Below are 23,791 nucleotides of genomic sequence, written 5' to 3' on the forward strand. Positions count from 1 at the left end.
AATCATATCATAGAAAGATTAAATGTAGTTGATATTTGTTACACTTTACAGGAGTTACACTTCTAATTTAGGTCATGCATAAAAACAAGTATCATTTAATTAGTCATTATAATAATTATGGATGTATATGCCGTATTGATTGATCTATCTATCTAATCAAATGGGGGAATTTAGGCAATTTAAATCTTACAGTTTATTTGTATCTTTTCGATTTACCGTTTCAAAAATGTGAAGAATGATTAACTTAGATGTCAATTAAAAAAAATAAAATAAAAGGAAAAAATGGACACATCCGTGTAATAAGTCCAAAACGTCATATAATAATAATAATAATAATAATAATAATAATAATAATAATAATAATAATAATAATAAGTCCATTATAGTTCAAACTTTCCACCGTCAAATAAACCGGAAACTGTGACGCCGGTGCGCATGCGCGAAGCAGTGACGTGTCGCAAAAGTGTCAAACCAGAGGGATGTAGCGAAATGACCCAAAACTCTCCGGATAAACTTCCTAAAGTAGCCGAGAGTCACCGGCAGGTTCGGGTAGTCTCGTTTTAGGAGTCGCCCGCACGCGTAGCTTAGGCCGTAGTTAGCGGAGCCGAGGAGGAAAACAGCTTTAAGTCACTTTTCCAACCCCTCTCGACATTGACGTCGAGCTAACGGAGCTAACCTGCTAGCCGGCTTCAGTTAACAATAACACAGAACTAATGTGAAGCTGGTCGAGGGTTTTTTTTTTTTTTTTTTTTTTTAGCCTCTCTCGACCGTCTCTTCCAGTGCACTGGGATTTTCTGAAGGCAGGACGAACCAGGAAAGGGACGAAGATGTCTCGGAGGCGGCTTGACAGTCGCAGCGGACTCTCGTCCGCTTTGCTGGGAGAGATTCAGACTCCGATCAGCACAGAACCGATGGAAAATGTTTATGAAATAACCGGAGAGTTGGGAAGGTGAGTCAGTAAACACATGTGGCTGCAGCTTGTTTGTTTGTGTTTGTGGTTAAAAGTTGTCTGAAGGAGGTTATTCAGTCAAACTAGAGGAGTATTTTAATTATACATTAACTGCATGTGAAATACATTAAACGCATTGAGGTTAACGTGAGAAAAAAACGGAAATAAAGTCAATTTATCAGTAATCTGTTAATAATAATGGAGTAAAACTTAATATAATTCAGTGAAACTTATTTATAAGAGTTATTTAGGTTCATTTTGTCTGTTTGAAATAAACTAAAAAATGGATAAAACTCTTTCAGCTTCACATGTAGTGATGGTGTAAAGTTTTCTGGTGAAAATAAAGGCAGATTCTGAAATATACCAGTGATCTTTTAATAATAATGGAATAAAACTGGACCTTGGAGTCCAGAGACTCTTAGAAATGCTTACATTAGATAAGATTCCTGTTTTATTGTCATTACACATGAACACGTACAGAGCAACGTAAAGTACAGGTATGTGTGTAGAATAAATAGTTTAAAATATATTATTATGAGCATATGGACAATATTTCCAGATGAAAACCAGATGAGTGAGCAAATATATGATATTGCTACAGTATTGCTTCACTGCATGTTAAATACAGTGTTTTTATGCTTAACGTGCAGTGAAAGTCTAAATATTTGGTGAATTCTGTAATGTACTAGTAATATTTTAGTAATAATGGAGTTATACTTAATGTTATTCAGTCTAGATGGAGGACTTTAAAGTCCAGAGGTTATTAGAAATGCTTACATTAGATAAGATTCCTGTTTTATTGTCATTACACATGTACAAGTACAGAGCAACGTAAAGTACAGGTATGTGTGTAGAATAAATAGTATGATACAGTATAAAATATATACATGACAACCTATGTACGTATGAGTGAGCAAAATATACATTATTGCTTTACTGCCCATGTTTTCATCTTATCGTGTAGTGATAGTCTCAACATTTGGTGAAAATAAAGGCAGTTTTGTAATTTACCAGTAATCTTTTAATAATAATGGAGTAAAACTTCTGTGAAAAAGTATTTCAGTGCCCTAGTTTTTCCATCGTGTCACGTTTTATCATTCGTGTGTCAGCATTTCTCGTTCATTACATCTGGTTTTAATAATGCACAGATAGATAGATAGATAGATAGATAGATAGATAGATAGATAGACAGACAGACAGATAGATAGATAGATAGATAGATAGATAGATAGATAGATAGATAGATAGATAGATAGATAGACAGATAGATAGATAGATAGATAGATAGATAGATAGATGGACTTGTTGGCTGATTTACTGACTGACTGACTCGTGGTACCGTGTGGACCGTTGTCATGTGTTTACATGTCATGGTAACCACTGATGGTGGATGATCACATCCCTCTGAGGTGTGTTTGAAGTAGATGTGTTTCAGTACTGCAATACTCGGCAGAAGGAAGGAAGCGAACACATGTGCAAACCAGACTTTAAAAAAGAAGAAATGACACCAGCTACTTCTGTTCACGTATTTTGTTTGTGACTTATTAAAAACAGGAAGTTCTGAGGTGACTATTTAAATAACACGACACGATGAGGGTGTTTGCGTTAAGCTGCAAACGTTTTACTTATAAACTTGGCCCCGAGTTTTGTAGTAATTTAGTTATAAAGTGTGAACTCACTAGAATAACGACACAGTCACAGTTTCTGTCTTATTTTACAGACTGAGACTGAACTGATACGTATATTTTAGAAATGAGGAGGCTCATCTTGTGACAGTTCAATGTTCTGCTGGGAAACTTTCGGACACACACACACACACAAAAACACATGAAACAACAAACAAACAAACATGAAAACCGTGTCTGATGAGTCAGAAATGTTCTGGAGGCACAAGGGAGACCTGGGTGGTCATAATGTTATGCCTGGTTGGTGTGTGTTTTGCAGCTTTTCTCTAAGCCTCAAATTCCCTCTTGTCGGCAGAAGTTTGAAGACAAAACACACACACATGCAAAAAAAAAATGGAAGCCAACAACTAGACAGTATCTGGTTGCACAGTAGAAACTAACTGGGAAAAGAACGACGAGTTTCTGATTAAGAATCAGAAACGTTGGTCACATTGGTCGACTCAGGTTGTTACTATAGAAATAAACTTGGATTTGACTTGATAACATGTTTTATTTGTGGACATCGTTCAATGCAATATATTAAATTAGCTAAAAATAAAACCAACATTAAAAAATGTATAAAAATGTATAAGAATATGAACCAAAGTTTGACTCCGATTAGAGACAAAAGGTTAGAAAGACTTTAATTTTCACTCACATAATCCCCCAATCTTTATTTTACAGGTGATTGAGTTCTTTTTTTTAATAATCATAACATGATTAAATGATATATATGTAATAATAGTGTTTTTGTGGTTCCATACACTGAGGTGGAGTCTCCATATCGTCTTAGATATGGAGACGATTACATTTGTCTGCTGTCAGCTGTTACTTCATATTCAGCTGAATAATAAAACGTTTCCCTGTAAAGGGACTGATAACGGTTTGATTTCTAACTATTTCCTTCTCGTCCCGTTGAAACCAAGGAGATGAGCTCAAAACACAGACCTGAACGAAGGCATATCTTCATATATTTAGGCTTAACATCGATGTTTATTCTCTGCAAAGTGACCTGAATGTTCAGTCAAAGTCAAACATGGTAAACAAGTAGTTTTATTGAAAGTAGCTATTTAAACGAACAGTTGTAAAAGCATATAAATACAATAAATAAATAAATAGGTTAAAGAATAATACTCAGATGTCAGGTTCACATGTAAATGAAAGTATAAAAATAAATAGGTCAATCTTTTTCCAACAAATCCTCAGGTATGCAAATAAAAACGTATATGCAGCGTAGTAAGTAAATAATTAAGTAAACTTTATTTGTGTAGCACGTTTCGCAGGTAATAAACCACAAAGTGCCTCACGATAAAATAGTAAAAAGACAGATAAAAACAAAGTACGTTCGATACAAAAAACATAAGAAGAATGAAACCCAGATTAAAAACAGACATTAAATTACAATTTACCAAAGGTCTGTTTAAATAAAAGAGTCTTTAAGTGGTTTATGAATGAAATGAAAGCTGCTAAAACAGTATTTTAATAAAAGATAGAAACACAACAATCATCTGTAAAATCTGTGCATCTTCTGCCCGACATTCATCACTATAGATTCTGCTGTGCTCCAGTTTATCAGTCAGCATTTCTCCTCTTTTGTTCCTCGTAGGGGGAAGTTTGCGGTGGTTAAACACTGCGTGGAGAAGGCCACAGGGAAAGTGTTTGCGGCCAAGTTCCTTCGGAAGAGGAGGAGAGGTCGTGACTGCCGGGCCGAGGTCATCCATGAGATGGCCGTTCTGGAGATGGCTCGAAACAACGCCAGGGTGGTCAACCTGCACGCGGCCTACGAGACGGACCACGACATCGTCCTCGTGCTGGAGTAGTGAGTTCAAGCATTTAATATGTGATTGGTTTTGTTTAATTAGTCTCTATAATGAGTAATCGATTCCTTAGCCCCTAAAATTCATCACCACACACGTCTAAGGCAGCAAGTAAACAATGGAGGCTCCATCTTCATCTCTGAGCAGTGTCGTGTTTCTACGAGCCACTTACGCTATTTACAGGATTTACAGGAAAAACTAAATAAATAAATGAAACGTCTCACTCCACCTTCACTCTGCCGCTAACGTGCAGCAGCGTGAGCCTGTAAATACTGGCATGAGGGCAAAGTCCTGTTTGTCTTGTCTGGAGGAGCTGCCACGTTAGGATTTTTTGTGTTGTTGTTTAAGTGACACCATTCTTCATAACAGGTCCGTCAGGATTTGTCAGAACACTAAAGCTGCTTCAGATGATGAACCAACATCATCTCTGACTTCACGTGTTGCTCTGTCGTGTTAAATGTTAGATGATCTTTTTATCTGAAACTACGTGTGAGGCCAAGATCACCACTGACAATGTTTCCCTTCTTGTGAAACTACTCAGAGTTTCTCTCCACACCTTTAATACCTGTCGGTGTTACTCTAATCCCTCGCTGCTGATCTCTGGCCTCCAGGAGAAATACCAAATTAAAAGCCTGAATAAGGTGAAAAGAACGCAGCTCAGTCCTGACACAGTTTAATTCTCATGTGCTTAGTCAAGACATGCAGACACTAAAACTCCTCCTGTCTGTTCCTATCTCCTGTCTCCTGTGGAAAGTGCAGCGCGTACAGACTGCGTCTGAGTCCTGGGTGTATTTCACAAGCCTCGGCCTGTATGCAAACCGTGTCCCGTGTGCGTATTTGTGCGCTTTAGAGTGTGTTCTTCTTGTGTTTCCTCTTTTAACCAGCGCTGCGGGTGGGGAGATATTTGACCACTGCATGTCTGAGGAGCTGCTGCCCGAGTCCCAGATCACCCGCCTGATCCGGCAAACGCTGGAGGGCGTCCACCACCTCCACCTCCTCCACCTGGTCCACTTAGACCTGAAGGTCTCCACACACACACACACACACACACACACACACACACACACACACACACACACACACACACGAAACGAACCATATGCGTGAATGTAGCTGGAGCCAAGAGAATCTATATTTAAAACTTCACTCACTTTACCACAAACTTTAACCCTAACTACTTGGCATTTCCTTTTTTTTTTTTTTTTTTTCTTTCCTCAAAACCCTATTTTCCAATTTCCACTTCACTTTGAAGCCCAGAGCTAAGAGCATAAGAGCATAGATGGTAACAGAGTGGAAAGATAAACTGCAAAATGAAATTTAAAGGAAAAGAATGATTTTACAGAAGCGTCACGACAGGTTGTGAAGCCTCATAACTTTAAAGTTAAAGAACTTGGATCATCACATTGTGTATTTGTCTTTGTTTTAATGTAAATCCAGAGTCTTAGTCCTGTTGTTTTTTTAAGCTTTATTTTATTTGTGTTGTTGTGTGAGTTGCTTAATTGTCGTAGCTTTCCTAAGTCTTAGGAACAGAGGTCTTTGTATCTCAACGGGATCAACCTGGTTAAATAAAGGCTAATAAATGAATAAATAAGTATTAAAAAGTCTAAAATATGAGCATATTAGAAGTCATAAATCCTTTTAATCCATTTATTACGGCTTAATTTCTGTCTCCGGCCTGTTAGTGGAGCCAGGGACGTCCTGAACTAATAGTTAAATGACAATATATTTAGTTATTTTTAAAAGAAACTCTCGTTTTCCTTGTTATTCTATCTTAAATTTAACCCGTAATGGTCTTAAAAAGTCTTAAATTTCACTTGTTCAAACCCTGTTTTAACTTCTGAAAGGTTCTGTTACTTGCTATAGACAGTATAACATTATATATATGTATAAACCACAGTATATATATATGTATGTGTGTGTGTGTTTCAACATAGACACTTGTCTTTTGACCTGGTTGTGGTGTCACTGGTCTCAACCAAACAAACACGTACTGTCCGTCCTCTGCCTCCCTTTCAGAGAACGATGCAGTCACATAATAGTGGTGTTTACACAGTGTCATACAGTCCATATATTATCTGCGCTTAAATAAATAATCGTGTCAGCTGTGCTAAACGCAGCCATTCATCAGCCGGCGTTTGAAGAGGCCTCGATAAAACACTTGTTGCGTTCTCGCCTGTGTCGTACGCTGCTTCTACTTCTGCTTTCACACCGTGTTCACTCTGCGTTTCCTCCTTTTTTTTTCTCTCTCAGCCACAGAATATCCTCCTGACCAGCCTGTCCCCTCCGGGAGACATAAAGATCGTAGACTTTGGCCTGGCACGCAGACTGGGCGCGGTTGGAGAGCTTAGAGAGATTCTTGGCACGCCTGAATACGTGGGTAAGGTGATCAAAGGCATCAGACGCCACATTTTAACAGGCAGTTTGAGGCTGAGCCCTGTTAGCACCTAAACACTCACAACACATCTTTAAATACGATGTCAAAAAAAAAAAAAAGGAAGTGCTGCAAAGGTCAGTAGCAGCTACTCATAGATGAGCTTTAATTAATCGTCTGTGGACAGTTCACTAGAAGCACTGGCCTCTCTGAGTCTGTACATTTTACTGCCCCTGCTCCTTTATTCGTTTCCTGATTTGTTCTGTGCTGTGTTGAAAGCTCTGAGTAGGTGACGGTAAAAGAAGACACACCTGAAATAAAAAAAATCATGAGTCAGGAAATACAGGAAATTACGCAAAAGTCAAGATACTTGCAGCAGCTAATGACTTTGTTTGTTTCTCTTTTTCTTTCACATCCAAGCCCCAGAGATCCTCAACTACGAGCCAATCACGACGGCCACTGACCTATGGTGAGTCCGCGCTTATCACAACGTTTGTTCAGGTCACAGATTGTGTAGCGTCGGGCGAGGAGGCCTCTGAGGTCCCTCAGGGCTCTGTTCGAGTCCTGGATGTGGTAACCTACACCCGTGTGAGTCACTTCTGCTGATGCCTTCTTCATTGTTTATTGTTAAAATTAATCTTGAGCATAAAAGAATAAAACAAACGCAAGAGTAAAATATAAACAAAAACAGAACAATATCATGTTAAACACAAACAGTCTCATCTTTTTTGCATCTTTTTTTTATTGTTTGAGAGGAGATAAAGATGTGTTGCATCTTTATTTGTTGTGTTTCTCGTCTGTTGCGTTGTGTGTGTGAGTCACAGCTCGGAATCAGAAACATGTTCAGAAACATTAGTGTTTATTGAGTCATTCTGTTGAACCTTTTATCACCTTAAAATGACTTTCTTCTTCTTTTATTTTTTCTTTTTTTAAGTGTTATTTTGTCCAAATTCGTTAATAGCCTGTTAGCATATTGTAATTTAAGTGTTATGAGCCTCCTCCTGCCTGTGTTTTATAAAAATCAGGCCGTGTCTGTAGTTTTCCACCAATCACAGCTCATTTTAGGGAGCGTCGCAGCCCTGGGCGTTCCTACTGGTCGCTCTACATAAGTCGTTCACGTCCCATTGCTCGTCAATAAATGTCCCGAAGAGACGTTTGTTTGCTCAGAAATTCACTTTGTTCAGCACAGAAAGGTAAAGTGCTTCACCTGTGACTCAGACCTGGTGTGTAACTGAATAACTGCTGCAGGGACGTGTGCGTTCACGAGGAGGATGATGACGAGGACGAGGAGGAGGGAGTGGAACCGTGCCATATAAACAACGAGTACATTTTATTTGTGTAGCACTTCGGCCCGTGCGTGTTGTCATCATTGGATTTTCCGTTCAGAAAAGGGCGTAAAAAAAAAAACAACAAAAAAATGAACGGTTATTTGATTTTAATTTAAATTCAAGGCATTTTTCTTTATTAGAGTCTATACAGGATAAACAAAACTTTAAAAAAACGCTCACTTTTGATTTTCTGTTTCTAAAAACAAAAAATAAAATAAGAAAAACAAAAAAAAGAGCCTGTTTTTACATGTTGCGTGAGCAGAAGTTGTCGTTTTCAAAGTAAGAGCACGTATGAGGACAGAACAGAAACAATAAAAGAGTCTCAGTGACGAGGACGTGACTGCAGAAATAAAAATAACTCACAGTCAGGGAATAGTTAGCTACTAGATAACATTACTGTGACGTGCCTGTAGAGATTTCTGCAGATGATAAACCTTGTTTTGCCGTCAGAGTCAGTTTCCAAAGGGCTGAAAGGTCTTTGGTCTTTTTTAATGTCCTTTTCTGAACAGAAAATCCAATGATCAAAACATACACGGACACACTTCTCTCAGAGAAGACTCGTGAAGCGCTACATTTAAAAAAAATACCGTTAATATACAAGATGAGGAACAAATAAAAGCAGCAACACACGTTTCATGAAAAATTAAAGTTCTGTTTTGAGGCTGTTGTCAGAGACAAAGGCAGGAAGGTGTGCGAGGAGGAGGGTGCGTCACTTTGTGAATTACAGTTTTCATAAGGTCAGATTAACAGTTTATGTCTCATTCTGTCCTGGAGATGAAGGACACGCTAACAGCTCCACAAACTGAATAAAAATCAATCCGTTTTATGCTCAAACTGGTAGTAGATGTGTGTGTGTTTTCCTTGGCGAAGGCATTTTGTTTTGACTGTGCCTTGTGTGTGTGTGTTTGTGTTCCTGTAGGAGTGTGGGTGTTATCTCCTACATGCTGGTGACGGGTGAGTCTCCGTTCGCCGGTGACGACAAACAGGAGACGTATCTGAACGTGTCCCAGGTCAACGTGGACTACGACAACGAGGCCTTCTCCCAGGTGTCTGAGCTGGCTGTGGACTTCATCCGCAAGCTGCTGGTCAAAGCCCCCGAGTGAGTTACAAAAAAAGAAAAAGTGATTCATTTATTAGTTAAGTGGACATGTGTAAACACAACGCGGCCTGACTGACACGTAATGTTTTGTTTTGAAGCAGTTGCACTCGACTGAAGAGCCAAACGAGCACATTCACGACCGGATGAAACTCCCCCTTATGCTGCTCATGTTTAGACGATAAACACGGTTTCTGCAGAGTCTTAAAAGTCTAAAATATGATGATACTAATTTTAAGCCTTAAAATAAAATAAGTGTGATCCCCTATCGTGTTTCTGTTCCTCATTACTGGAGTTGATAGTTAAATGACGGTAAATTTAGTCACTTTGAAAGTAACGAGTCGAACTTCGTGTGCGTCTTAACTGAAACATTCTTCAGACAAACAAATAAATAATATATAGAACCAAAAAATCTGGGTTTGATCTTTTAGCCTCTTATCATTCCAGTCTTTTTAGCAGAAACATTATTTAGGACAAACCCAAAGTAAATTAAATGCTCTTCATGAACATTTTTCTTCTGATAAAATATCAGTTCTGAATAATGTAGATTTTAAAAGAAAAAGTGCAATAAATTGGAAATGGATCATTTGAATTAATATTGTTTTTTGACTCAAATTATAACTGATGTCATCTGATGCACATATACACAACGTGTATTTGTATATATACGTAGACTGTTGCAGTATCATAATATTGCAGTAATGTATTGTGTCGTGAAGTATCGTGATACGTATCGTATCGTGACTATTTAATCATGTCTTTAATCATCCAGATAAAAGAATCCAAGAGAAGTTACATGTGTTTGCAGCGTTGATCAGGGACCTGGTTCATATCTGTACCATAGGTTTAATGTAGAACACCTGTAGTAGGTATAGGTGTCAGTCTGGAGGCCTTTGGCCTGAAAAACCCAGCCTGAAGGTCTGTGTTGGCTGAAGATGTTGCATGTTGTGTTTTTAGGGACCGTCCCAGCGCTGCAGAGTGCATGACCCACCCGTGGCTGTGGCAGCAGCAGCTCTGCCTGAGCCCGGATTTCGCCTCCACCACCATCACCACCACCTCCCGCCCCGGCCGCGAGAGGAGCTGTGGCACCAAGTGGGCGGCGCCGCCCGAGAACCTGGAGGACAAGGAGAACTTCCTGGAGTCCCCGCACTCTCAAGCGAAAAGGTTCCGCATCGGCGAGGAGAGGCCCGCCGCTGGAGACGGTGACTCTTAAAAAGAAAAGAAAATATAAAATGTCAGAAAGGAGGAATGAGTTGAAGTGAGGCGGGGTTTGTGCGCACGTCTTCCTCTGAGTTTATTCATTCTTTTAGCCTCCTGAAAACCAACCGTCTGCTGCCACCGCTCACCAGTACTTAGGCTGTTTCTGTGTAAGGTCGACCTCTCAAACCAAAGATAACCAGCTAAATTTAAGGATCTGTTGTTGTTGTTGTTGTTGTTAAAACGTGTGGAAATTGTCCCATTAATGCAGCGTGTTTAACCTCCAGTATTTAATTCCTTTCATGGCTGAGAAGTGTTTTTCAAAGGGCTGCATTGACCCTGTGCTAACGAAAGCTTGTGTGTCCGGGGAAATCTATGCAATACATTATTTTTTTTTCTTTAAATCTCTGCCTTGAGGTGGGAAGAGCTGCACGTGTGCAACTCCTGCCACACTTGTTCCACTTGTGCTTCAGCAGAAATGTGTCATTTCAAGATAAGCACTGAGCAGTGAGGAGGGAAGTGTCCTTATTTGCATGTTAAAGAGGGACAGCGGCAGATTCTGGTCTCTGTGGGCTACATGCTACATGCTACATGCTGCGGTTTCGTTCCTCGTCTGATCCGCGCCTCCACTTCCCAGTCGACCAGCAGAGAGGCCGGATCGCACACAAGCACATCACATTCCTTAACACACAACACGTCGGCCTTTTTTTTTTTTCCCCCTTAACGTCTGTTTCCTGCGTTTGTGCGACAGGTCGAGGGTTTAAATTTAGCTCAGGGGTTTTTAGATGATTTTTAAACAGTGTAACCGCCTTCAAATAAACAGAAACTCTTCCATGTGTATTAAGTAAAAAGGCACATTAGTGTTTTGTCCTAACGTCCTGAAAGAGGTAGATTAACTTTAAAGTGTTGCAGCAGCAGCGATGACTCAAAGCAGTTGCCGCACCCTGGGATGGTTTCCTCGCCGAGCTGCAAGTTCCTCTTTGTTTTTTGTTTTTTTTTGTTTTTTCTTGCAGAGGAGAAACACAACTTTAGCACTTACTTCATAAGCACAGGTTTATTTCTGAAAGTGCTTGTGTGTGTGTGTGTGTCTGTCAGTGCCTCACCAAAGCCATTCAGTCGTCTCATTTTAAAGCTACTCCAGTCGTCCTGGGTCCGGGTGCCTCAGCTCAACTGGTCCTGTTGTTGTGTCTCAGGGCGCGCTGCTCATTCTCTTTGGTTTTCTATATGTTATTCCTATTAAGCCTATTATTATTATTGTTATTATTATTATTATTATTTATGTGCTGGACTTATACTTTATATTTCCATGTAAATAACGCGCTCACGTGTCTTATGGGGAAGATTTTGACGGGTAGTAAAACGCAGGTGATGCAGTGGAGAGAATATTTGGAGAATGGGAGTGAGTGAGGGTGAGTAAGGGTGAGTCGTCAGGTGGAACTGGGAAGTAAAGACGAGGTGGAAACGGAAGATGAGTCGGAGATGAGTGGTTTTAAGGAAGGAGCTAGAAACGAATCATCTCGGGGTATAAACTTACCCCCGGGTGTTAAGATGTGCGGGTTGTAAGAAAGTTGAAACGATGATTTGACCGTGAGGTTTTAGAAGAAGAAGAAGAAGAACCACTGTACATGAATATGAAACATGAGGTGCTATTGACTTTCTCCCAGGATCTTTTGTTCAAGTAACGAAACTAAATCTCACGTCGCCGAAAGAGGAGGCAGCTCCACGATCTCTCGTCGAACCTCCAGCAGGAACATTCCTCTCTTTCGGCGTCGTGGTGCCAAACCCGAATAGGACCACATTGTGTTTGTTTGTGTTGTTGTTGTCGTCGTCGTCACCGGCTGGCACCGCGGCCTCTGTGTGCGCGGGAGACGATGCTCTCATCTGTGTGCTGTCATCCTAGGAAACTGGAACACTGTAAAAGACGTTCATCTCAGAGAGACGGTTTAACAGATCGAGTGCAGCAGCAGCAAGTGAAGCTGAGCTGGAATATAATTTGCTACTGTATAAGAAAAAAAAAAAAAAGCTTGAATCTTAAACACATATCTGTCAACTCAGATTTTTTATTTTTTTTTTTGTAATACCTCTTCAAAGAGTCTTGAAAATAATCTCAATCTGGGCTGAAATGATGATGTGTCTGAAGGTGTAAGTAGTCTGGGGCGTTCATGGATGCAGTGGCTTTTGCTGCCTTTGTTTATCCGTCACTTGAACACGACTGATGCTGTAGTAGTCGGGGGTTTGTGTCGTTTCGTTTTTTTTTTCCTCTGAGAGCTCGTTGTCTGCAGAAAGCGAAGCCGCTGACGTCAACATTCCCGTCAGTTCTGTCTCAGCAGTGAGACTGAAAGATGCTGTATGTTAAGAGTCAAACCAGCAAGAGAATAAATGTTTGAGATGTACCTTTATTTTGCATGTGTATATATATTGTTTTTTTTTTTTTAATATATGAACACATTCTGATTGCATTTGAAATGACTAAAACATAATCCATTTGTATTCTGATCAACTGCAGGCTAATATATAGCGTCACAAAGCAACCTGAAGAAAAGCTCATTAAAGATGGTAGAATAACGGAGAACGTGTCACGTCGTCTTTCTTAAGGGGGGGGAATGCAAACTAGTGTTTATCTAAAAAAAATAAATAAAAAAATAAATGGATCTGTGTGTTTTTTAAGTAGGGTACATAGATGATCATGGATGAATTTATATGAGCGACATTACGTAGCTTTAATCTTCTGGGAATTATTTGGTGACATAACAGCAGAAATATTCTAAGGGTGGGAAAAAAATATCACGATACATTTTTATCAATGAAATCAGAAGAAACTGACACATCATGCAGCATTTACTCAAACTCAACTGTTCAGAGCTTTGGTTGGTTCAAAAAGATGCTGCTGTCACATAAACCACACAGAGAAATGATAAAGGGTTAAATTTAACTTCTTCAATTCTGCAGAAACCCTGTTTAATCTCCCCTGTTACGATTTCACCTTTTTTAATCATGAGGTGGGAAAAAATATCGACATTGGCAATATATCGTGATACTTTTTCCTTCTGATACGGTATCGATTTTGAAAGAAAAAGAAAAAATTTTGGGACGATCGTGAATGACGTCTACACGTCCATCACTTCTTCTGTACAAGTGCAATAAGTTGGAAATGGATCATTTGGATTAATATTGTTTTTTGACTCAATTTGTCCAATGAATTATCACTGATGTCATGTGATGTACATATGTACAACGTGGATTTTAAGCTGCATTTAAACTTTCTCAGTGAACTATGTCGAATATTGCAATATTTCGCAAAATCATAATATCGCAATAATGACGTATCACGTGACGTCAAGATACGATACATTATTGCGATTTTATGATTTTGCAATATATTGCGATATTCGACGTAGTTCACTGAGAAAGTTTAAATGCAGCTTAACCCTCTGGAGTCGAGGGTCCAAATCACATGACCAATTTCAGACGAAGTAGCAGCAAGACGCAGCGTCACATGGAGCAGGCTCCATTTAATCTTGTGTAGAAAGCGCTAACGTACCGGTTTTTAAATTAGTAAAGTAAAACCAGACTTATTATAAAGAATTTACGCCACACTTTTACGTGAACATCGCCGTCATGTTGATGTGCGTCTGGTCAGAAACGATGAAAAGCAAAACGCTAGCGAGTTAGCGAGGATCACTAGCCAACAAAAACACGACCGTCCCTGTTCAACTGGTGGGAAAATGTTTGCTAAGGCGAAGGAAGAGGGAAAAGTTGTGGGAGTGACACTAAATTCAGTCTATGGAGTGACCAAAGAGACTTTTAGATATTATTACTTGAGACGTGATAGTTTTGTAAATAGTTGTAGAAAAACGCCTGATGCATTTCCTGCATTTTAATGGAAATATTTATAAATAGCTTTGTTGTTTGCTAAATTTGTTTTTTCTACACATTCTTAGTTATAAAAATGGTTTGTTAAACGTGTAAAATCTAACCTTTTCCTACTCAGATTTTATGGTTTTAATCTGGTTTTAGGTCCAATGTGTTAATACAGTTTGTCAAAATGAAAACAAAAACAAAAAAAAAAACTGTATAATGACACAGGTGATGTTGTGCTGAAAAGAACTGAACCAAACAAGGAAATGTAACCGTTTTTAACATGAAATATGAAGGTTTAACCAAAAGTAATCAAAAACGGTCAATTATACTCTGGACTCTGTTAAAGTACGACTTGTATATGTACATCAGATGACATCAGTAATAATTCACTGAACAAATTGAGTCAAAAAACAATATTAATTCACATGATCCATTTCCAATTTATTGCACTTGTACAGAAGACGAGTTAGTGATGAAGGTGTGGAAATCATTCATGATCGGCCCAAAACGTGACTTTTCTTTTTTAAAATCAAAGAATCGCGATACATTCTCATATCAATATTTTTTCCCCTTCATGATACACAACTATTTACTCAAATACCATAAATCTGATTTATTTCTATTTTATTTTACAGTGAAGTCAGGAAACTGTAAAGAGTTTAGAAATGTGCAGGAACCTTGTGTTTCACTTCCTGGTATTTTAATAACTGCTGCTGCTGCTGCCACCTGCTGATTCTAGAGAATCAAACTTTTCTCTGGGTTTTCAAACAGCTACGAGGAAACTTAATGGAATGATTAGGAAGTTACATTCGGCCAAAACCACAAGCAGCCGGAAGCCGCGTTAGTTAGTGCAAATATATGACGACTGAAGCTTCCACAGGTCAACACATTAATCCGGACACTGGATTCACGGGGACAAGGACGAGTGTTTTCACCCACAACAGAGCTCACACCGATCACCAGGCAAAACATTATGACCACCGACGGGAGTGTGACGCCCCCCATCCCACAGCAGGATGCAGCTTGACACATGCACACAAACACTTTAAGAACAACAAAAAACATGAAAATGTGGTCATAATGTTACGTCTGATCGGTGCATAAAAGAAGATAGAAGTAACGTAGTGAAAGAAACCTAACAAGTAATAATATTTTCTTTCATACAGTCGTCTGGGAATCCGAAAGAAAAGGCAAATTAACATCAATTAATGAATTAAAACATAATAAATAGAGTAGCTAGCTTCATTCTTAAATCAGCTGACACGTCCATGTGACCCACACATGTGATTTCCATCAGCAGATTAATATCAACTACTAAACATAATAAAACTACTTTATTATGTTTTGGTCATTGCTGCTATAAATGCTACTACAATAAGACTTTAATTTTTGTTTTGTTTTTATTTCTAATGCACTGAAACTGAAAAGCAGTTTGTGGCAAAAGGAGGAATGAAATAATTATAAGTGCTTTAGTTGAGACAGAGTCAGCTGAGACATTCAGGCGTCTGACAGTAGAAAGAAAGAAGGAAAGAGAAGCAACTCATCATCAGCAGGTGGTTCAAACCACAGCAGGAGCTTCAGTGGTAAAAAATCAACCGAATCAAAACCTAAATGTTAAAGACGGAAGCAGCATCATCATCATCATCATCATCATAACCATCGTCCTGCCTCTGAACCCGGAGCCCTTAAGCGCTGAGACCAGCAGCCTGTTCTCTCTAACGCGCTGCAGCCGTCGCTCAGAACTCCTGGATGACCCTGAAGTGGTTCTCGATGGAGGGGGGCTCGTCCTCGAAGTGCAGCTTGTTGCTGGGACAGGCCCCGAACTCCTCCAGCGTCTTGATGAAGTGTCCGTGCTCGCGGCCCACCCAGGCCCGCATCGGGTCTCGCACCTCGTAGGGGGTGACGTGGGCGTGGATGGACACGCCGCTGGCGGCCAGCTCCCTCAGGACCAGCTTGTCCGTGACCCAGGTCTCGCTGCCCCCCGGGTGCCCCCCGTCCAGCCAGAACATGTCCGTGATGCGCTTGGCGAAGGGCGACATGTGCGGGTCGGCCCGGGCCCCGGCCAGCTCGTACACCATCTGGTTCAGGACCACGCAGCCTTTGCTGAAGCCCACCAGGGTCAGAGAGAACCCCGGGGGGATGGCGTCGGCGCCCCCTTCTGGCTGGAGGGGGTTTGGCAGGTCGGCGCGCTGCATCCCGTGGCTCAGCAGGGCCCTGGGGACCGGGGAGGACAACACAACGTCAGCACACAGGGGACGACAACACGGGCCTCGTTCATAGTGACATGGACGGAGGAAACGTTAGGGCCACGAGAAACAAAAAAAAAAAAAGATGAGAGGAGGAAGATTTCTCTCTTTTTTTGTCATCATGCTCTTTGAAACGAAAAAATCTAATTTTATTTCTATAGCAACTTCACATTTTGACTGACAAAAATACAAAAAGTGAGAAAAGAAGAAGGAGACTGATGCTAAACAGGACAAGCTAAAATAAAAGATTAATATCAAACATTTCCATTGTCCTCGTCCACACAGGACTTCTCCACTTTTACCGTACAGTGCAATAAATTTATCCTATATATATACACTTATATACTGCATGATGTGTCTGTTTTCCTGCTGAGCTCTGAGTCATTGCACCGAAAATTCATTTGCATGGAATGAAAATAAATAAATAAAAATATAAAGTTGATGAACACAGTACGATTACATTGTTTATTTTATTAAATAATATTCTTTTTTTTATTATTTTAATCAAATCTCATTTTATTTTTTACACGTTCTTTAAGAGTGTTTCTTTTATGTGCAGCTAAGCTAATTTACCTCATGGATCCTTAAAGAACATTAAAAATAGAATGAAGTAAAATGCAGGACACAAATATAGAAACACTCAAATAAAGATAACAATTAAAATACGAGAATATAAAACAGTAAAATAGAATAAAATAACTTTAAGACTATGTCATAAACCCAGATTAAGATGTTGTGTGTTTAGTCTACGTTTAAAAGTGTCTCTAACTCCTCTCAGATCCACTGGTGACGGTTCCACAGTTTAGGATCCTAGTGGCTGAAAGCAGCATCACCAAATGTTTCTGTTCTATTCTGTGGAACATTTAACCATCTGAGATCCTTTTGAGAAGCTTTTATTTTATTTCAATTTCTTCAAGGTATCAGGGTTCAGTGGGAACTAAGAAAAAATGAGCATCATCTTTGAACTGGAAGTCGTTTTTGAAAAGAATTATGTCCTCATATGTGGACACTTTGAATTATTTCACAGTTACAATAAAGTTTCCAATGTGTAACAAAATATATAAAACTGTTTTTCTTAATGCAAAACTGGAAACAATAAAATCCCGACGTCCTCAAACGACTTCTTGCTAATTTACTATTAACAGAATAGTCACAGTAGGAAAGTTAATTAGATCCTTCGCTACAACCAGACGGGAGACAAACGTGTCCCCTCGTTTAAAAACAGGTCTAAACGAAGCAGAATAAGCTGCCACAAACCTAACGTCCCCATATGAGGACGCCGGGTCTCAGGAGGATAAAAGATATGAGCCAGAGTTTTTATATTGAGTATAAAGTTCTTTCATTAGTTTTTTTATTGGACTTGCACCAGATCATATCTCACAGATGTTTTATTAAGTCTTTGACTGATCCACAGAGTAGAACCAGAACTGTGGATCAATCCACTGGTGGATCTGAGAGTTAGAGACACTGATGCTTTTAAACGTGGAATAAACACACATCTCTACTATCTGGCTTTTATCTCACAGTCTTATAGTCGTTTCATTCTATTTTACAGTTTTATATTCGTATTTGTTATTTATTATATTTTTTATTATCCTTCTATATTTTGTTCTATATTTTTATTCTGCATTTTATCTCATTCTACTTTTAATGTTGTTATATTTTATTATGTTTTCAAATTGTATCAATTTTATATTCTTATTCATTTATTCGTATTTATTTTTATATTGATCTTATTTTAACTCATCCTTTTTACAGTTTGCATTAGTGTCCATGTCCTTTTTTTGTTGTTGTTTGTTCCACTTTTTTATATATATTTGTCAATTAAAATGTGAAACACTATGAATAGTATTCACTTGTCCTGAAAGGTGCTACAGAAATAAGATTTGACTGATTGTTTGATTCAAGTCCATGAAGTGCTTTAAAAACTAATAAAATAACTTTAAAATCAATACGAAAACTAACGCAGAGCCAGTGTAAGGATTTTAAAATAACTCGTGCTGCAGAATTCTGAATGAGTTGCAGCTTGTTAACAATGTTCTTGTGTAGTCGTCCAGTTTGTTCGTTGCATTAGTTTCTCTGTGTTGTTCACACAAAAGTTGACCTTTTGAGTCTATAACAACCAGAACATGTGACTGTTTCTACATGAAGTGGTGAAACTAAACTTAGACTTTAGTCACAAAGACATAGTTTCTCTTTTATCTCACAAACACAGTGTGTTTCTCAGTATGAGGGACCACACGAGCTGGAACAGAGGCTAAGAGGAATAAATAAGATACATAGACATGTTTATTATAAAGGTGAAATGAAGATGGAGCAAACTCATTAGATTCTAAGGTCCAAAAACAAGGCACTAAAAACAGAAACACTTAAATAAACTAAAATAATATTTACAAATGTACACTCAGCAGACGAGACCTGAGACACTTATAGGCAGGAAGACTGTACTTAATTCGACAAGTGAATATGTAAATAAATAAATAGCAGTGGCCCTAATGCTCTTCCCTAGTCCAAAGTTTAGTTTCACCACTTCAGAAGTCTTAAAAATTTGCCTTTTTCTCTAAAAAAAAAACATCTACCTCCTCTCATTTCATGAGCCTGACTTATAAAGTCAACCGTCCACCTGCAGACCTTCTCTAACGTGCAAGGTAATAACCAAACATTCAGTCAAACCCTCCACTTCACCACGCGACACGACATCAGTCAAGAAGCAAGCGATGGAAAAGCACCTGAGGTGGCAGAAAGCTCCGAACTTGGCCGAGTAGGCAGAGTGCTCCGGAGCCCCGAACATGTTGCTCTCTACAAAGTTGTGGTAGCAGCTGAACTTGTGCAGGTACATGCGGGAGGCTCTCACCACCCAGACGTGTCTGTCGGGGAAACGCCGGCCCAACGTGACGGCGACCTGCTCCAGACTCCACGACACAAACTGGGCTCCTTCAGGCTGCAGGGCCATCTCCTCCTGGAAGCTCTGCACAAGCAGGTTATCATCAGTTTACATCTGCATCACACACACCAACAAACACTGGACATCACAAGCAGATCCATTAGACTGGATCTCAGCCAGCTTCACACAAATACAGGAAAAATACATCTGTGTAGCAGAAGTTGAAGGACATGAATCAGCACATTGATTTTCTAAACAATAGAAGAGTCTCAGGGAAAAAAGGACATGACTGCAGAAAAACTAAGCCTCATATTTCAGATAAAAACTAAAAATAACTCCATCTTATCAGGGAACAGTTAGCTACTAGCTAACATTACTCTGATATGCATGCAGAGATTTCTGCAGATGAAAAGTCTTGTTTAGAGTAAGTTTCTAAAGACATTTTAGGAAACCACAGACAGAAGTCATATATGTGGGCGCTCTGGCCATAAACACAGTAACGTCCTCATACGTGCTCTTACTTTGAAAAACAGCAACTTCCAGTTGAAAAATATGAAAAAAACATGCAACTTTTTTGTTTGTCTTCAAACTTTTTTAAATGCAAATTCATTTTTTTAAAGTTTTGTTCGTCCATTCTTGACTCTGATAAAGAAAAATGCCTTAAATTTCCATTTGAAGTTTTAAATTTTAAAATAATTTAATACATTTTCTGAACAGAAAATCCAATGATCACAACATACATGGACTTTTGTTTTTACTGTTTTAATTTTATTGTGGTTTTTACATAAAGAACCCTGTTTGCTGTGATATTAAATGTTAAATATTAAGAAAGAATGATTAAATAAAAAGATATTTGCAGAAGTTATTCATCAGAACTAAACAAAGCTCCGAGATTAAGTCCTGACTCAAAACAACAGCCTCATTCTGTTTATTTACATGGAAACTGTCGGAGCATCCTCTACAGACGACGGCCTCCTGAGAAATACCACGACACTCTGAGAATATTAACACCGGCCTGAAGAGCTGCCTAATGAATTGAGGACAGAAACAGAGCAGGCGATATGAAAAGACTGAACGGCCGCTGGGCAGGACTCAGCGTGACTCTGCTCCCTCAAACACACAAATGTTTCACAAGTCATACTTGTTTACATATCGATGTGCATTCCAGTCAAATGGAGTCCAGATAAACACTGCGGCTGAGCTGCAGCTCTGTATCTTTAGGGCAACGTGTGATCATTACAAATCCATGATAGAGATAACGGGGCTGAGTTTTCTGAGCTGATGCAACTCGCAGCCAAAACAAACAGGAGTGGGACCGAACCGGTTTGGCTCTGGTCGGCGCGTAGAACCATCACTGCTCTCAGAAACCACCGGTGACCGTTCACTGAGCTCATAGAGGCGCCGTAAAAATAAACTCAACTTGATATCAAAGCATCCGAGAGCAGCCAAGTGTGGCGGGGTCAGATATCTGCAGCGATAACCGCCCTCAGACTCACTGCTTTTAATTCCCGTGTGTGGCTTTGAATTTGCAGATTGGTGCAAATTAAATTGCACCTTCAAATGAATCTAATTCAACCGGGCTCGATGTGTTACCTCCTGCAGACAACAACACACAGGTGATTGAGTTAATAGCATGATATGAGCATATTTCATTTTTACAAGCCCTGAAGAAGGACTGAAACATGTTGCATGATTTTAAGTGATGCACACGTTTAAATAAAGGCTTTTTTTTTATTGCACACGTCCTCTTAAGCGCCTCAGCTGCTCACATGCTTCAAATCTGAGATCCTTAAAACTGAGCAGCACCAGAGGAATATGTTGTTATACCCGAGCAGCACTCCTGGCAAATTGTTTGTGGCTTTAAATTCCTTTTTACTTTTGCAAATTATTTGACCACAATCCTGGAAATGAAGCTACACATTAAAGAAACCAAACAGATTATAAAGCTGATTACTTTCAAACCACCACCCATGATTAACTGAATTCAATAAGCTTCTAATAAACAAGGAATTCCTGAGAAAGTCCTTTTTCCCTCCACTGCCATCAGACTTTGTTCCTATTCGCACATGATATTTGCACTAGTTATTTCACATGCAACTTTTTCTGTCCTATTTCTATATTGTTACTCAATTGTGTGGACGGCAAAAGAGGAATTTCATTGCACAGGGAACCATGTTTCAATGCACATGAGTCTTAAAGTGGTGCTTTCATGTGATGATGGATTCATTATAACATGAATCATACGTTACTACTGTACAATAAAAAGCAACAGAAACCAGGCCCTTGCACGCACAACAACACATAAGAGGAGGAATTACATAGAAGACTGCAATATTTCAACTTCTATTCCTAATTTATTCACGTTTTTAGAAAGAGAAGTGACAGAGCTCAACACTGAGACTCAGGACTAAACAGCAATGAGCCCAAATTACACTAATTTTCTTAAGAATTTTCTCTTTTTTTATCTCAATTTTAAAGGATAGTTTATTAAATGTAAACATTCTCCTAGTTTACTTGTGCGTCTTCTGTGCACTAAAACAAATGTAAAAATCTGGAGTTGTCGTTACTTAAAGGTTATTATGTTATCATATTATTATGTCATTGGAAGAGAAGCTGAGGAAACGGGCAACAGCTTCAAAAACCTTCAAGTTCACGTTTCCAGGGACGTGATGTGGTCCTTGAACGCTGCAAACATCATTAAGAACAGATTTCTACAGATTCATGGTGGAAAGTTCTCTTACCTTCTCCATCACCACCTGATATCGGTTCCTCGCACCATAACTTCATACTAATAACTTAGGGATGTGCCAATATTTTTCCTTCTGACATCAAGTAATACCAAGAGTCGTATATTAGAGAGAGTCTGGCCAACTATGGATTAAAAGTTAAAATATGCCGCAGTGCTCAGCCTACAGGAGCGGGACAGGATAGCTTTCCCAGTGTTAAGTTTGAAGTTAACCTTGCCTTATGCTAGCCTTATGCTAGCCTTATGCTAGCTAGTAGTCTAGACTAAAGTCTTAGAAAATAGCAGCTGGCATCATGTGTGCATTTAATTGTGTAGATAGACAAATTTAATTGACAAGTAACTTTGCCTCGTTACTTTAGTTATTTGTTTTGCCTCCAGCTAAGCCCCGCCCTTCAAAAAACGTCACACTGTTTACATTCACTGAAGGGGTCTAAAGTCTACAAAGCCCTGGTAATAGCAAGGCTAACAGCAAGGATACTTTTAATGTCATCTCATGTAAAATGTATTTCATACATCTGGTAAGAATTATATCCAAATATGCCAAATATCAGACAGATTTTTTTAAAACCTCAAACAAACAAAACTGAAACTAAGACCAGTCGCTCTGACTTCGATATTCTCTTTCATTGTGTTTTTGTAAATACATGCCTCTCTGAATTTAAGGGCTTCCATCATCGAGGTCTTTCTCAGGTCTTTACTTTTTTAGAACCGATTACAGATTCATAAAAATATTTCTTGTGAGAGCGGACTTGGTATCGATATGTTGATGTTTGGATCGATATCAAAACCACATGTTTAGATGTGGTTTATCGATATTTGTGGATCGATAAGCACATGCCTGTCACAAAGGGTTAACTTTAACTGCGGCCGGTTATTATATATCAAATTAGGTTGGTGTGTGGCTCCTGAACTAAAATGAGGGGCTATACGGGATTACAGTGATGCATGTACACCTGTCTGAAACCCCTCCCCTCCCACTCACCTGTATGTCCCCGTGGAAGAACACCACATGCTTGTTACGGCTCTTCTCCTTCCCCTGTGAGTCGTTCTCACCATCCGTGTTGTCGGGTCGTAGCAGCAGCAGGTCGTTCACCCTCCCCGGGACCTGTCCGGGGACCTGGGGCAGCCGCTGCAGCCTCTGCAGCCCGGGGCATGCATCCCTCCCGGCGGGGCTGTGCAGCCCCCGGAGCTCCGAGGATGTCGTCCCCGCTCCAAAGCTCATGGTTTGGCAGCAGTTATCAAAGCGAAGCCCACCACAGCCTCTCTGGTGCCCTGGTGCATGGATTTAAATGAGAGAAAAAGAGTTGGTTGGTTTTCGGTCTCTGCGCAGTCAATCCATGAAGCTGCTGCTGCCACCGATAGCGTCAACACAAGGCCCGAGAGGTTTATTACGACGCACCGACAAAAATACGTATCAGCATACGTCGTATTCTTCCGTTGGCCATCTTAAAAATCGTTTACTTTTTTACTGTTTTCTCCACAAAGAGGCGCTGTTTATCAAAAACAAACCAGAAACGCTGCCCCAGTTTGCCTGGGTTCAACTTACGTTAGAGCTTCTGCGCATGCCCAAACATCGTCTCCAAAGATGATCATTGGCGAGATGGTTCCCTGCCACGCACTTCCGCTTCCGAC

The 23,791-nt window shown here is 39.6% G+C and overlaps 2 protein-coding genes across 4 annotated transcripts; one reads left to right on the plus strand and one right to left on the minus strand.

Annotated features, from left to right (window-relative positions):
* The first annotated feature begins 435 nt into the window (after positions 1-435).
* stk17b (serine/threonine kinase 17b (apoptosis-inducing)) lies at positions 436-12,991 on the plus strand. Of its 2 annotated transcripts, none has more exons than XM_047600972.1 (7): positions 436-949; positions 4,220-4,432; positions 5,315-5,453; positions 6,681-6,807; positions 7,222-7,270; positions 9,049-9,228; positions 10,183-12,991. In XM_047600972.1, exons 1-7 carry the CDS (start codon positions 828-830, stop codon positions 10,436-10,438), a joined length of 1,086 nt encoding a protein of 361 aa, XP_047456928.1. In that variant the 5' UTR covers positions 436-827; the 3' UTR covers positions 10,439-12,991. The 2 variants fall into 2 exon arrangements, with proteins under 2 accessions (XP_047456928.1, XP_047456929.1); XM_047600973.1 differs by lacking the exon at positions 10,183-12,991 and adding an exon at positions 9,327-9,818.
* A 1,708-nt stretch (positions 12,992-14,699) lies between these two features.
* c12h2orf69 (chromosome 12 C2orf69 homolog) lies at positions 14,700-23,722 on the minus strand. 2 transcript variants are annotated; one of them, XM_047601425.1, is made up of 4 exons: positions 23,706-23,722; positions 23,142-23,431; positions 19,259-19,497; positions 14,700-16,497 (listed from the first exon to the last, which is right to left on the minus strand). In XM_047601425.1, the coding sequence occupies exons 2-4, from the start codon at positions 23,379-23,381 to the stop codon at positions 16,020-16,022; spliced, it is 957 nt and encodes a 318-aa protein (XP_047457381.1). In that variant the 5' UTR covers positions 23,382-23,431; positions 23,706-23,722; the 3' UTR covers positions 14,700-16,019. The 2 variants fall into 2 exon arrangements, with proteins under 2 accessions (XP_047457381.1, XP_047457380.1); XM_047601424.1 differs by lacking the exon at positions 23,706-23,722 and adding an exon at positions 23,559-23,686.
* Positions 23,723-23,791: the final 69 nt, after the last annotated feature.

This window comes from Mugil cephalus, chromosome 12 (assembly GCF_022458985.1).
Source record: "Mugil cephalus isolate CIBA_MC_2020 chromosome 12, CIBA_Mcephalus_1.1, whole genome shotgun sequence".
NCBI lineage: Eukaryota > Metazoa > Chordata > Actinopteri > Mugiliformes > Mugilidae > Mugil > Mugil cephalus.